This window comes from Panthera onca, chromosome F2 (assembly GCF_046562875.1).
Source record: "Panthera onca isolate mPanOnc1 chromosome F2, mPanOnc1 haplotype 2, whole genome shotgun sequence".
In the NCBI taxonomy this organism is placed as follows: Eukaryota; Metazoa; Chordata; class Mammalia; order Carnivora; family Felidae; genus Panthera; species Panthera onca.
The window spans coordinates 18,016,423-18,029,939 of NC_138356.1; the positions used below are offsets into that span (position 1 = coordinate 18,016,423).

Genomic DNA, 13,517 nt, shown 5'->3' on the forward strand with positions numbered 1-13,517 from the left:
TTAGGAATTAAACAATCATTTTAGATTAAGTAAATATGCAAATGTAAAGTACCCAACACTATTTCACAGAGTTTGATGTTCAGTAAATATTGTTTTGCTGCATATTCTGCCTCTCACTCTTCCAGCACTGTTTTGTACATAATAGGTACCAAGGAACTATTTCTTAAATAAAAAATTGAATGTCAATATAATTATTATAAAGTTGTTTCATTTAAAAAAATTTTTTTTAACGTTTTTATTTATTTTTGAGACAGGGAGAGACAGAGCATGAACAGGGGAGGGTCAGAGGGAGGGAAACACAGAATCTGAAACAGACTCCAGGCTCTGAGCTGTCAGCACAGCGCCCGACGCAGGGCTCGAACTCACGGACTGCGAGATCATGACCTGAGCCGAAGTTGGCCGCTTAACCAAGTGAGCCACCCAGGCGCCCCAAACGTTGCTTCATTTAAAGATTCCAACTTGTCCAAAAGTAAATTTGCCCACCACCGCCCCCCACCCCAAAACATTCACTTCCATTCTGAGGTGTGGCCACTCCCAGGTAAGTATGGAGAAGTCACTGGAATACAGATGCAAGATCTCATGTTTAGGACTGTCATATGCTTTTTTTCATAAAACAGCAGCTTTTAGTATGCTGACAGTATCAACAGGAAGGCCCACGCTGGGTGAACAAGATGAAAAAATGGCCAAATCAAAGAACAAGTTGATTAAACAAGGGGGAAACAAATCTCCCCCAGCAGTTAGCTGGCTTAGTGTAGATCAGACAAAGGCCTGGCTATCGATTCTGGCAATCGGACTGCCTTCCGATTACTACTGTTAAGGTAAAAAGTTCACACAGTGAAAGCCATAGACCTGAAGCATACAAACCATGAATTCTGATCCATGTATACAGCCCCAGTGCACAAGCATTAATGGTGAACATTAAAGTGTGACACCTGCCCAGCTTACCTGCTTTCCATAAAGCAGTCCTCTGTTCGTTGTTGGAATTAAATGCTTTTGCAAATCTATGTGACTCTAATAAGCAGTCCAGTAGCTTAAAAAGTTGTTGTGATGTTAAAAAGCGGTACATTCCTTGGTCTTGAGTATCAACTCGAACATCAAAGTCCACGGCATCTCTCTTTGGAAAAACAAAGCACCACAGCACGCGCACACACACAGAGTCACAAATTTTAGTAAATTTAGAACTCCGTGCTCCCCCAAAGATCAGCTTTACGAGCAAGCCACAGAACTTAATCTTTTCTAGCTCAATAGAAAATAGGAAAATGTCCATCTTTTGTTATTACATTTCCTGAGCCTTTATATTCCATGCATCCTAGTCACCAGGCACCACCTCCTATCTTCCCAATTCCCTTCCTAATTCCTAACTCCAGGAACTCCACCCCTACCAGAGCCTACAGCCCTCACTGTTCCTCACCCCCATCAGGTCCTCACTTCTCTACTTCACCAGTTTGGATTCTAGGAACTGCAGTTATAATTGCTCTCTTGCATAATCGCTCACTCTTTTTAGATTAATTGGCTGGCAAAACTGCCTACTCCACGTCTATACCCACACAACAAACATAACGGGAGAAAACAGACTGATTTTAAATCCAGTGGGCTCTGGGTGGTGCCCAAGCAATCCTGCACTGCCTGAGTCCACTCTCTAGATGATTAACTCATGTTTTCACTTCTCTCCTCAAGTATCTAATATTCTCCTCCCACTTCATTTGGTAGAGGATTTTTCTTCTCTCAATGAGAAACCAGAAGCTATCAGAAGAGACCTCCCGCAAACTCCCACTGGCAAACAGACCAACCTTCCTGTGTTAAGAGCTACATACTTTGCTTGCTTTCCTGTCACAAAGCACCAACTGCCTGTGCTTCTAACCCCCCGGGGACTGGCCCTAGATGCCACCCCCATTCACTCAAAAAGACAGCAACTGTCCCTCTTTCTGTGTTTCTCTCTTTCCTGAAGAATTCTCATCAGTGAAAATGCTGCAATATTGCCAATCTTAAAGACACAAACAAAGCAAACCCTTTTCCTGACCCTTTCATCTTCCTCCAGCAATTATCCTATTTCTCTGTACCCCTTTACAACAATATTCGACACAATTATCAAATATTTGCTGTCTGCAATTCCTCTCGTCTCTGGTACCCATTTCAATAATGCTTTTGTCCTCAACATTACAATTAAGCACAATGTCAAGGTCACTGAAGTCCACCAAATTGCTCGAAGGCAACTCTCAGATGAAACATTACTTTAAAAAAAAAAAGAAAAAAAAATATTACTTGACCCACTGAGCATCTGACAGAGATGATCACATCCTTCTTAAAACATCTTTTTCATTTGGCTTCCAGGACACCACTGTCTCCTGCTCTCTCTCCTTTGCCTCATGGATTCTTATTCTCAGGCTCTTTACCAGCTGCCTTATCACCAGGAGCTCTGACCATGGAAGCCCCTGGGCTCAATACCCAACTGTCCTCTCAGCCCCACCCACACTTATTGCCTGGAGGATATCGTTTAGTCCCAAGGTTTAAAATGACATTTATGTGATGAACAGCCCCCAAATCAAGTCTCTAGCTTGACCTCTGCTCTGAGGCCCAGACTGTGAAAGCCAACTTCCTATTCAACATAAAAGCAGCTGTCCTCACACCCCCATACCTGGGCTGCAGCTAGGTTTTCAGCATCTTCCTTCTTACTTGTGGCTGGGAAGAACACAATGTTGTCGATAGTCTGGATGAGTTCCAGCTGCACAACACATTTAATCAACAGGGCGGCAAACAATTTTTGTTCTGGAAATTCTGTGAGGAAACCCACCCCAATGCACATGCAAACAAAAATTATTTTGAATCCTTTATAATTTCTATGACATTACAATGCTTAAGGAAACATTCATATGAATGAAGGTTACTTGCACACATCACACTGAGTACATACTGCCTTTGCACATAAGCACCACTCAGTCTCATCAATTTTTAGAAAAGCTTCAGGAAAGTAATTTTTTAAATAAAAATATTCTCCATGACTTAGAACAGTAAATAATGTCCAAAAAGGTCCCACTGCAACTTTAAGAAGATTTAAGTTATTCTTTAATAAAATGCAACAAATGCATTAAAAGCTTAATTAAAAAAAAAAAAAAAGCTAATAGCATTTACTGGAACTCAAGTTTGGCCTTTGAATATAGGTAATATAAAGCCTATACCAAAAGAAAACAACAGGAACCAGATCTGCGGGAAAGGAAGGATTGAGACAGCCACAAATTCTGATAAGTGGGACAATACTGCAGGTTAACCAGAGCACGTTTTATTTGGATCCAGGTTAGAAGTTGTAGCCAAAATGACCTTACATTTTCAAATGGATCCGTAAGCAAAGAAGTCTATAAAAAGTTATGCCAAGTGCATGATCACAAAATGCTCTCCACAGGTGAAATGAAACATAACTACATTCCTCTAGCCGGATGAATTTGCTCAACAAGACACAAGACTGTTTCTGACAATCCACAGCCCATAAGGTCATGTTCATAGAAGAATTTCCCATTTCACTGACCATCCCAGTTAAGCAAATGCAAAAGCACAAGGTTAGGAAAAAGGACTCAACTACTGAGATACTCCAAGAGCTTGGCAACACTGACACGTGGCTGCAATGATGGCCCCAGGCCATACCTCAATCCTGGGATGTCCAGAGCAGCTCTTCCAGTGAGCTTTCCAGGAGGCAGATGACTGCCTAGGGGGAGCAGCCTGGAAATCACTCAGCATTACAGACTTACAATCCTTCAGTCTCTACTTTTGCTTTTATTACAAATTCCGTTTTGTGGCACCAATTTGTGGAATGCAAACTCATGTTTTAAGGGCTTTAGGGGTAGCAAAACAATTTGCGTAAATTTCTTCTTATTGAGGTCATTAATAAAGACTCCTTTCCGGGTAGTTTTCAGAAATGCTGGAGTATGTAACATTTCTTACTAGATCTCATGTCAAACAAAAAGTAAAACAAAGACACCACAAATCCCACAACTGTCTCCTCTTCAGTATCTTCTTCCTAGTCCTTCACCTCAGTCAGAGCTGACAAGTACCAGTCAGTCATTCACCTCCTTCATTCAAGTCCTAAACTCCGTCCCTAGAGCAGGAGACTCCTGGCAGCACAGGTGGAACTCTCAATGAGACTTGGGAGTTAGGCTGATGTCTGACGAGATGTGTTCTCATCGGTTCCAGCATCAGCCACTCAAGGGGAGAAAGAGCTGTCAGCAGGGTGAACGGACAGAATCGCTGACGAGACTCGACTCTGAGTGGGTAAGGCTAGGCCTCTCCAGGATCTGTAGTCCTGGGAGGAGTCCAGATCTCCTGGCCCAGGATCTGTAGTCCTGGGAGGCTACCGATCTTAGACTCACTAGCAATGACCAGCAGCATGTTTGGACAGATTTTATAACGAGGGCTGACACTGCCAGGGTTATAGTGGGTGACCATTTCACTGGTTCACCAAAGCTAAACAAGATTCACTATGTGGGACAGCAGGCGCTGAGCTGAGACTAGATGGGGTGGTGGTGGTGTTTTCTTAACGTGTACAGAAAGAACGTGTACAGGAAGAACGAGATAGCTGCCCCTCGGACAGGGCAAAATACTCAGGTGTGTGCTGTGATTCTTTCCCCTGAGCAGGAGACAGCAGACGGTCTCTCTTCCACTAAGTTGAAAGGGCTCATGGGGACATGGTGGCCATTTGTTCTTCCTCTAGCTCCACCTATTCTGAATCAACAATTCCATGGCAAACTTTTCCTAAAGAACTTAAAGGAGATAGAGGGCAGGACATCTGATAGTAGGAAACAAGCCTGGGCCCTCGGCTCTGGGTATGGGGAGCAGCACGCAGCTCCAGTTAAAGGTGTTTCCCTAGATTAGCCACGTGAAAACTTTCTAATGTGTGATGACCACATCCTTACTTTGCAAGGCTAAAGTATATTTAAATTCAGTCTTGGGGCTGAGAGAGAGAAGAGCCACTCACTATTCTGTCCTTATGGCATGTTCCAGTGCAAAGTTGTCGTGGATTCCTGCACGAGATATGCTGTTCTCCAGAGAACAGGAATAAAAAATGAAAATCAGCCACTCACCACTACCCATCTCCCTCTCCCCTTTAAGAAGTTAGCAAAACACCGTGACTGAAGCCAGAAGCTCTGTCTTCTCTCAAGAACAAGTATAAGAACCTAGGATTCATAAAAAAAATTCCCTGAAAAAAAAAATTAACTCAAAATGGATCAACAACCTAAATGTAAGGGCTAAAAGTACAAAACTCTTAAAACATTGGGGAAAACCTTCATGACCTTAGTTCTGGCAAGTGATTCTTAGCCATGACACCAAAAGCATGAGCAACAAAAAACAGGTAAATTGGACTTCATCTGAGTTAAAAACTTTGTGCATCAGATGTTATTAAAGAAATGATAAGAACTATACAACATGAGAAAATAAATATCTGCAAATCATATATGTGATACAGGTATAGTATCCAGAGTGTGTAACAAACTTACAATTCAACTACAACAAGACAACCCAATTTAAAAAAGAGCAAAGGACATAAATATTTCTCCACAGAAAACAAACAAATGGCAATAAGCACATGAAAAGATGCTTAACACCACTAATCATCAGGGAAATGCACATCAAATCTACGATGGGGTACCACTTCACACCCACTAGGATGGTCATTTAAAAAAAAAGAAGTGATGGTGAGGATGTGGATACATTGGAATTGCTAGTTGGAATGCCACTGTGGAACATGTTTTAGTGGTTCCCTACAAAGTTAAACATAGAACTATCCTATAATATGACTCCAAAATTCCACTCCTGTGTGTACAGCCAACATAATTAAAAACAGGTACTCAAGTTATACTGTACACAGACATTCACAACAGCATGATGATAACCAAAAGACAGAACAAACCCAAACGGCCATCAGCAAATGACTGGATAAACAAAATGTGATACATATCCAAACAAATGACAACTGGTCATAAAGAAGTATCAGTCACTGACCAATTTCACAGTGTGGGTGGACCTTAAAAACATTATGCTAAATAAAGGCCAGACATAAAAGGTCATATACTGCATGATTCCGTTTATATGAAATATAGCAAATCTATAGACCAAGAAAGCAGATTAGTGGTTGCTAGGGGCAGGGGAAGGGGAGAGTAAGAAGGAATAGCATTAATGGGTGGGGAGTTTTCTTTTAGGGTGATAGAAACATTTTGGAACTAGACAGAGGTGGTGATTGCACAACACTGTGAATGTACTGAACTGTTCACTTTAAAATGATTACTTTTCTTATGTGAATTTCACCTCATTTTATAGAAGCAACTATAGCTGTCTTGTTTTCCTCTAGGAACGGGGTAGTTTTTCCTTGGTATTATAATTTCCTTATATAAACAAAGCTGGATCAATTTTTCAAAAAATAGAAAGGGTTGCCCTTCTTTGTGACAAGTACTAAGAAGGTGAGCACAAGACATCGTGTGGGGCAGTCGAGTGGAAAGAAGGTCGGCTTCTCAGGAAGCTGGGTGCCCCTGCTCGGAAGGCACTACAGAGAAAGGCCCATCAGGCCCTACTTTTGCAGAAAGAATATGAGGCTGACATGCAGAAGAGAACAGGGAGAAGAGAGTCAGGTGCTCAACACAAACATTAAGCACTTGTGGAAAAAGCTGGTACTGCAGGTGTTAGCGAAATGTCCAACTTGGAGCAAATGCAGTAACAAAGTGACCACACAACCAATTACAGTATATATTTGTTAATAACAAAAGTAAGAGCAAACATTTCATCCCTTTCCTACATAAAACAAAACACACTATTTTTATTAGGAGAAATAACTCACTTGCTGTATGTTTAATTTTGCTGACTTCTTCGTTCACAGTAGAGACAGAAGCCAATGGTGCTTGCTGTCTATTATCTGCAGATCTTGGTTGAATAGAATCATGAATATCTACAGATTTCTGTGATATTGTATCCTAATAAAATAAAAAATTCCTTGTAAGTACAACAAATCTTAAGGATGAAAACAGTTTCTAGTATGCTGTTTTTGAAAACAATTACATGGGTCACTATGAAAAGGACGTTCTACACAGTGATTACAGACAAAATGGGGAAATTATTTAAAGTTACATATGCACAGATAAGAGCTGATAGCCTTTAAGAGAAAAAGCTTCCTTTCTGACCCTCGATGGTCTCAGGTCTGGTACCACCCAAAAGCAACAGATAAAAATGCTAAGCTTCATTGTATGGAAAAACCAATCAGGGATATCCAGGACTCTTCATGCAGTCTAAACAGAACATGTATGTGGCAGAGGTGGGATAGGTTTCTGCAAGCTCTGTGTAGGTGGAGCTCAGGAAAGTTTTGTAGGGATGAGTTTAAGGAAAGATGTTCTGTCATCCAAGGAAATGGCGACCAGAAAGATCAGTGAGAAGGTGACTAGGAGTGTGGTGTCATGAGAGAAGCTCAACATTCAAGTCAACACCAGACTTTGGCTCCAGGATTAGGTATAACCTTGGAAAAGCAATGAACACTTCTGAGCTAGGGTTTTCTGATCTGAAAATGGAGAGGACCTTTCCTAGTAGGTTATTAGGATAATAAATGCAAAGCACTGGCACAGTTATCAGACAATATATGATAGCTGTCAATACTATTCTGGCTTTATTTTGTTACAGCAATACAGCATACCAGAAAGAAGCCAGAATGTGTTTTCCAGAGGAACTGAGAATTCTGACTCAACAGTTTTAGCTGGAAGCGAACTCACCTGGGTTTCTGAAAGGAAGACAGGGGCCTGTGTTCCCAAGGAACAGTGCTAATCAAAATGGTATTTTAACTTAGACTTAAAATATCAGTTTATGATTTTTCATTTGCTGTTCTGTATAAAATGGGGATAATGTACCAAATCGGGTTCAAAAAATTTCTAAAAGGATCACATGTAAAAATATTTTTTAAACAGTGACGTGCTACACAAATCTAAAGCCATATTATTATTGTTATAACTGTTCTTAATTATCTTTGTATTTTTCATAAGCATTTAACAAACAAGAGGCCTTTAATAATAATTACATAGATCCAGAAGACTCATTGGGTAATTTCTTTGACCATGACGGCCTATAATACACTTTTAAGTAAAAAGTTAAATGGAAGTGGGGCGATTGGGTGGCTCAGTCAGTTAAGCATCCAACTTCAGCTCAGGTCATGATCTCACAGATTGTGGGATCGAGCCCTACGGCTCCACGTTGAGAGTGTGCAGCCTGCTTGGGATTCCTGCTCTCCCTCTCTCTCTGCCCCTCCCAAGTTTGTACTCTCTCTTTCTCAAAATAAATAAACATTAAAAGAAAAACTTAAATGGAAGAATGCATATAGCAACACTTCTTAATTTATAAATCCTTTAAAGGAATGTTTATTTAAAATTAACTATTAAAAGCAAATGTCTCAGGGCGCCTGGGTGGCTCAGTTGGTTAAGCGTCCGACTTTGGCTCAGGTCGTGATCTCGCAGTCCGTGGGTTCGAGCCCCGCGTCGGGCTCTGTGCTGACAGCTCAGAGCCTGGAGCCTGTTTCAGATTCTGTGTTTCCCTCTCTCTGACCCTCCCCCATTCATGCTCTGTCTTCCCTCTGTCTCAAAAATAAATAAAGGTTAAAAAAAATTTAAAAAAAATTAAAAAATATATAAGCAAATGTCTCTTTTTAACTTGTATGTTTTTTCTTGAGAGAGAGAGTGAGAGTGAGTGAGCGTGTGCACACGGGGAAGAGGGACAGAGGGAGAAAGAATCTTTGCAGGCTCCATGCTGAGCAAGAACCGGGATGCAGGGCATGATCCCACAACCCTGGGATCCTGGCCTGAGCCAAAACTAAGAGTCAGACACTCAACTAACTGAGCCACCCAGGTGCCCCAGTTTGTACATTTTAGTAAGTATATTTTAAGGGGGAGATTAATAAGTTAATAGAATAAAAAAATGTATTATCTTACTGAATATAAGTGAAAGTACTGGTTTTTGAATTTTTTGGGTCACTGGCTCTTTTGAACATTCTCATGATCCCTAAAAAGCTTCTCCCCAGAAAACCAAATGTACACAAAAACTAGGTCACAGTATTAGGAATTTAAAACTTCTCCTTTGTATCAGAGGAATTTTTTTTTTAAGTTTATTTATTTTTGAGACAGAGAGAGACAGAGCATGAACGGGGGAGGGTCACAGAGAGAGGGAGACACAGAATCGGAAGCAGGCTCCAGGCTCTGAGCCATCAGCCCAGAGCCCGACGCGGGGCTCGAACTCACAGACTGCGAGATCGTGACCTGAGCCGAAGTTGGACGCTCAACCGACTGAGCCACCCAGGTGCCCCTCAGAGGAATCTTTTAATGTTAGGCATACTGCATTCTCAGTTTTTCTGATCAACCAATTAAAGACGATTTTTTGGTAATTCTGCATTTTTTAGAACAGCTGTGAACCAGACGTATGCCCACACCTCTCCTTTTAAAAAGGACTCTTTAATGGAAAAGGAGGAACTCTGATGAAAGAAATCTCTACGTATCGAAGTGGAGACATCTCTTAGATATTCCAGACGTGTTAGTCTCCAAATAAAATTTCATTTTTTGAGAAAACTATATGTAAATTTATATACTGTATATATAAATGTATAGAAAAAAGCTGGAAGGATATACACCACAATATTAAACCCTGGAGTTGCAGTGGAAGGGTACAGTATAAAAAGGGCCTTGCATTTTTTTTTTACCCTATTTTCTTCTGTAATTTTTTTTTTAACAATAACTGGGTATTTTTCTATTTTTAATATTGAAAAAATAGTCCTTCACCAAATCAGTGCTGGATATGCACCTGTGCTGGACTGTCACACGCTCACAGTGCTTGCAAGTTTGCTGAACCGAAGAAGACTGACTGTTGCTCTGGGGAAAAGGTGGAAGATGGCCCTAAATTCTTGAAATCTGGTGGTGCTGCCATCGTTCATATGGTTCCTGGCAAGACTATGCGTGTCGAGAGCATACTCTGGGAGAGGAGACAGACAGCTGCTGTGGGTCACCATCAAAGCAGTGGACAAGAAGGCAGCTGGAGCTGGCAATGGGACCAAGTCTGCCCAGAAAGCTCAGCAGGCTACATGAGCGTTATCCCCAATAACGCCACCCCTATCTTTTTTTTTTTTTTTTTAATGTTTATTTTTGAGATACAGAGAGAGACAGAGCGTGAACAGGGGAGGGGCAGAGAGAGAGGGAGACACAGAATCCTAAGCAGGCCCCAGGCTCTCAGCTGTCAGCACAGAGCCCAACGTGGGGCTTGAACCCACGAACTGTAAGATTATGACCTGAGCCGAAGTCAATGCTCAACCAACTGAGCCACCCAGGTGCCCCAATGCCACCCCAGTCTTATTCAGTGGTGGAAGAACGTCTCAGAAATGTTTGTGTCAATTGGCCTTTTAAGTTTAACAGTAAAAGACTGGTTAATGGTAACAATGCATCGTAAAACCTTCAGAATGTTTTGTGGACCATTTGTTGTGTGTGTGTGTGTGTGTGTGTGTGTGTGTGTGTGTGTGAGTGAGTGTGTGGCAGTTTTAAGTTATTAGTTTTAAAATCACTACTTTTTAATGGAACAATCAGCTTGGCCAAAAATATGTCACAGAATTTTGAGACCCATTAAAAACAAGTTTAATGAGAAAAACAAAAATAAATACAAAGTAGTCCTTCAGTGCACAGCAAGATATACTCAGCTGAGAATGGCATTAGAAAATACCATAATTTCTTGGCAAACTATAAGTCGTAGAGAGAAGAGAAAGAAAAGGAAAGCAGGGTGCAAGAAGCAGTAGATCTCAGAAGGGGTGGCAGCAGCAGCTCTGGAAGGAGCCACAGAGAGGATGAGACGGTCCTGAGGGGCCCCACTGGCTCGCCCCAGGGAGCCCTGCAGCAGCCCAGGCACTGAGCACTCACCTGGCACATGCCGCTCCAACGGCTTTCTGTGCAGTGAATGCCCTGACCTAATTCTCATCACAAGACCACTCTAACACAAGGTCAGGTAACTTGCTGAGGCCACAGAGCCAGTCACTGCACAGTCAGGATTTTATTTTGGGGCTGACTCTAAAGCCCACACTGCAAATTACTATACTATACAGCAGAGGCAGAAAAACCAAAAGGACACAAAGCAAGCAAGGAGTGGGCCAATTTTAAGAAAAACAGGAAACAGAGTAAGCTCATTCTGGGCTTAAAACAGGACTTCGTAAGTAGAGTCTGTGATGAACAGACCAGTCCTGCAGATCAGGATCATGGAGCAGCGTGCCCCCAAGGTTCCAGATGTGACAGCTCTCTCGAGACAAACTCACAGTAGTACTTTACTATGAGATCTAAGTTTTAGTCATTGACTATTAGTTGAGAAATTTAAAAGTTGTGGGGGACAAATCAACCAATGGACACCAATATGCTCCTGCTGGCGTCCTGGGTTTAAAACTGAATAAGCCCGTGGGCGCCTGGTTGGTTCAGTTGGTTGAGCAGCCAACTTTGGCTCAGGTCATGATCTCCTGGTTCACGAGTTCAAGCCCTGTGTTGGGCTCTATGCTGACAGCTCAGAACCTGGAGCCTGCTTCAGATTCTGCCCCTCCCCCATCTGTGCTCTATTTCTCAAAAATAAATACAAAAACATTAAAAAAAAACCCAAAACACCTGAATAAGGCCAGATTAGAGAATAGCACTGTTTCAATGGTAATTTCCTGATTTTGTTAACTGCACTGTGGTTATGTAAGATTTTTTTTTCTTCTTCCAAAGGAAAAACAGAGTAAGGAACTCAGGGATAAAAGGACATCTTATTTTCAAAGAACTCAGAAAGTCTTGGGGGCGGGGTTGATGAGTGAGAGAAAAAGGAAGGAGGCAGGGAGGGAGGGAGGAAATGATAAAGCAAATACAGTGAAATGATAACATCTGGAGAAACTTGGGTGTCATGTTAGTTTTATGTGTCAACTGTCTAGTGTCTAGTATCCAGTGATTAATACAAGTGTTGCTGTAAAGGTACTGTGTGAATGTGGTGAACATCTACAGCCAGTTGACTTAAGTAAAGGAGATGATCCTCAATGTGGCAGAGCCTCACGTGATCAGCTGAAAGGCCGTCAGGTTTCCCTGAAGCAGCAGCTCCTGCCCAGGGCTTTCCAGTCTGCCCTACAGATTTCAAATTATTGGCCCTAATAATTGCATAGCCAATCCTGTGAAATTTAAATAAAAAAAATATAGATATGTATGTGCATATATCATACACGAACAAATATATATGTACAGACAGAAACAGAGATATTTCCTGCTGGTTCCACTTCACTGGTACAACACTGATGGATACAGATTTTGGTACCATGAAGTGGGGGTGGAAGTGATTTTGGAACTGGGTAATGGTAGAAGCTAGAAGAGTTTTGAGGCATATGACAGAAAAAGCCTACATTGCCTCAAAGAGACTGTTAGTAGCAATATGGACATTAAATGCAATTCTGGTGAGGATGGAGAACGAGGTAAAATGCATGTCAGAGAAATCTTCTGTCATCCTAAAGAATACATATAATGGTCATGAATAGAATGCTGACAGAGATATGAATGTTAAAAGTTCTTCTAATAAGATCTCAGAAGGAAATTGGGACTATGTTACTGGATAATGGAAGAAAGGCAACAGTAAAATCTTAGTGTGTGAGCATAACTCCATCCGGAAACATGCTTATAATCCAAAGCACTCGGGGCGCCTGGGTGGCTCAGTCGGTTAAGCGGCCGACTTCTGCTCAGGCCATGATCTTGCGGTCCGTGAGTTCTAGCCCCGCGTCGGGCTCTGTGCTGACAGCTCAGAGCCTGGAGCCTGTTTCAGATTCTGTGTCTCCCTCTCTCTGACCCTCCCCTGTTCATGCTCTGTCTCTCCCTGTCTCAAAAATAAATAAATGTTAAAAAAAAAAAATTAAAACAACAACAACAACAACAACAACAACAACAAAGCACTCGTGTATCAAAGGTGAGTTTCAAGAACCACTGGCTCAGTTGTGATCATGTGATATATGGTGTCATGTACTACTCATTTATCAAGTTAAAATTTATTAGAAATGTCTGCCTGTCTTGTGGACAGTCACAGAACAAGTTACTTGCAATCCAAGGTTTTCTGCATGTGTTATAAACTGGCAGAAAACTTAGCTAAATTGTGTTGTACTACTGGGTGGAAAGTAGAACTTGTAAGTGATGAACTTGCATATTTAGCTGAGGATATTTTCAAGCAAAAGGTTGAAGATACGGCCTGGTTTCTCCTTGGTGTTTACAGAAAAATGAGAGGATACACAGATACATTGAGGAAGAAATTACTAACTAAAAAGGAACTAGCACTTGATAATTTGATAGGATCTTGGCCTATCCAGACCGCAAAGGATGCTAAAAGTGGAAAACTCATTGTTATGAAAGCATTTCTTTGGATAGCAAGACAACTTTTTGTTGAAAGACATTAGGTATGTGGATTCAATGGATCCAATCAAACATCTCAGCAGAAGCCAAGGAGAGAGAGGAAGTTATCTACAAAGGATCCATGAATAAACCTCT

General features: G+C 41.5%; 1 protein-coding gene across 3 annotated transcripts in view; it reads right to left on the reverse strand.

The window, feature by feature from the left end:
- ARFGEF1 (ARF guanine nucleotide exchange factor 1) overlaps positions 1–13,517 on the reverse strand; it is a 149,792-nt gene that overhangs the window by 4,762 nt on the left and 131,513 nt on the right. For all 3 annotated transcript variants that reach the window (XM_060610667.3, XM_060610668.3, XM_060610669.3), the window contains 3 exons: positions 6,818–6,950; positions 2,636–2,775; positions 946–1,114 (listed from right to left, as the gene is read on the reverse strand). In XM_060610667.3, the coding sequence (XP_060466650.1) occupies positions 946–1,114; positions 2,636–2,775; positions 6,818–6,950 (442 nt within the window). The remainder of the gene's footprint in view (positions 1–945; positions 1,115–2,635; positions 2,776–6,817; positions 6,951–13,517) is intronic.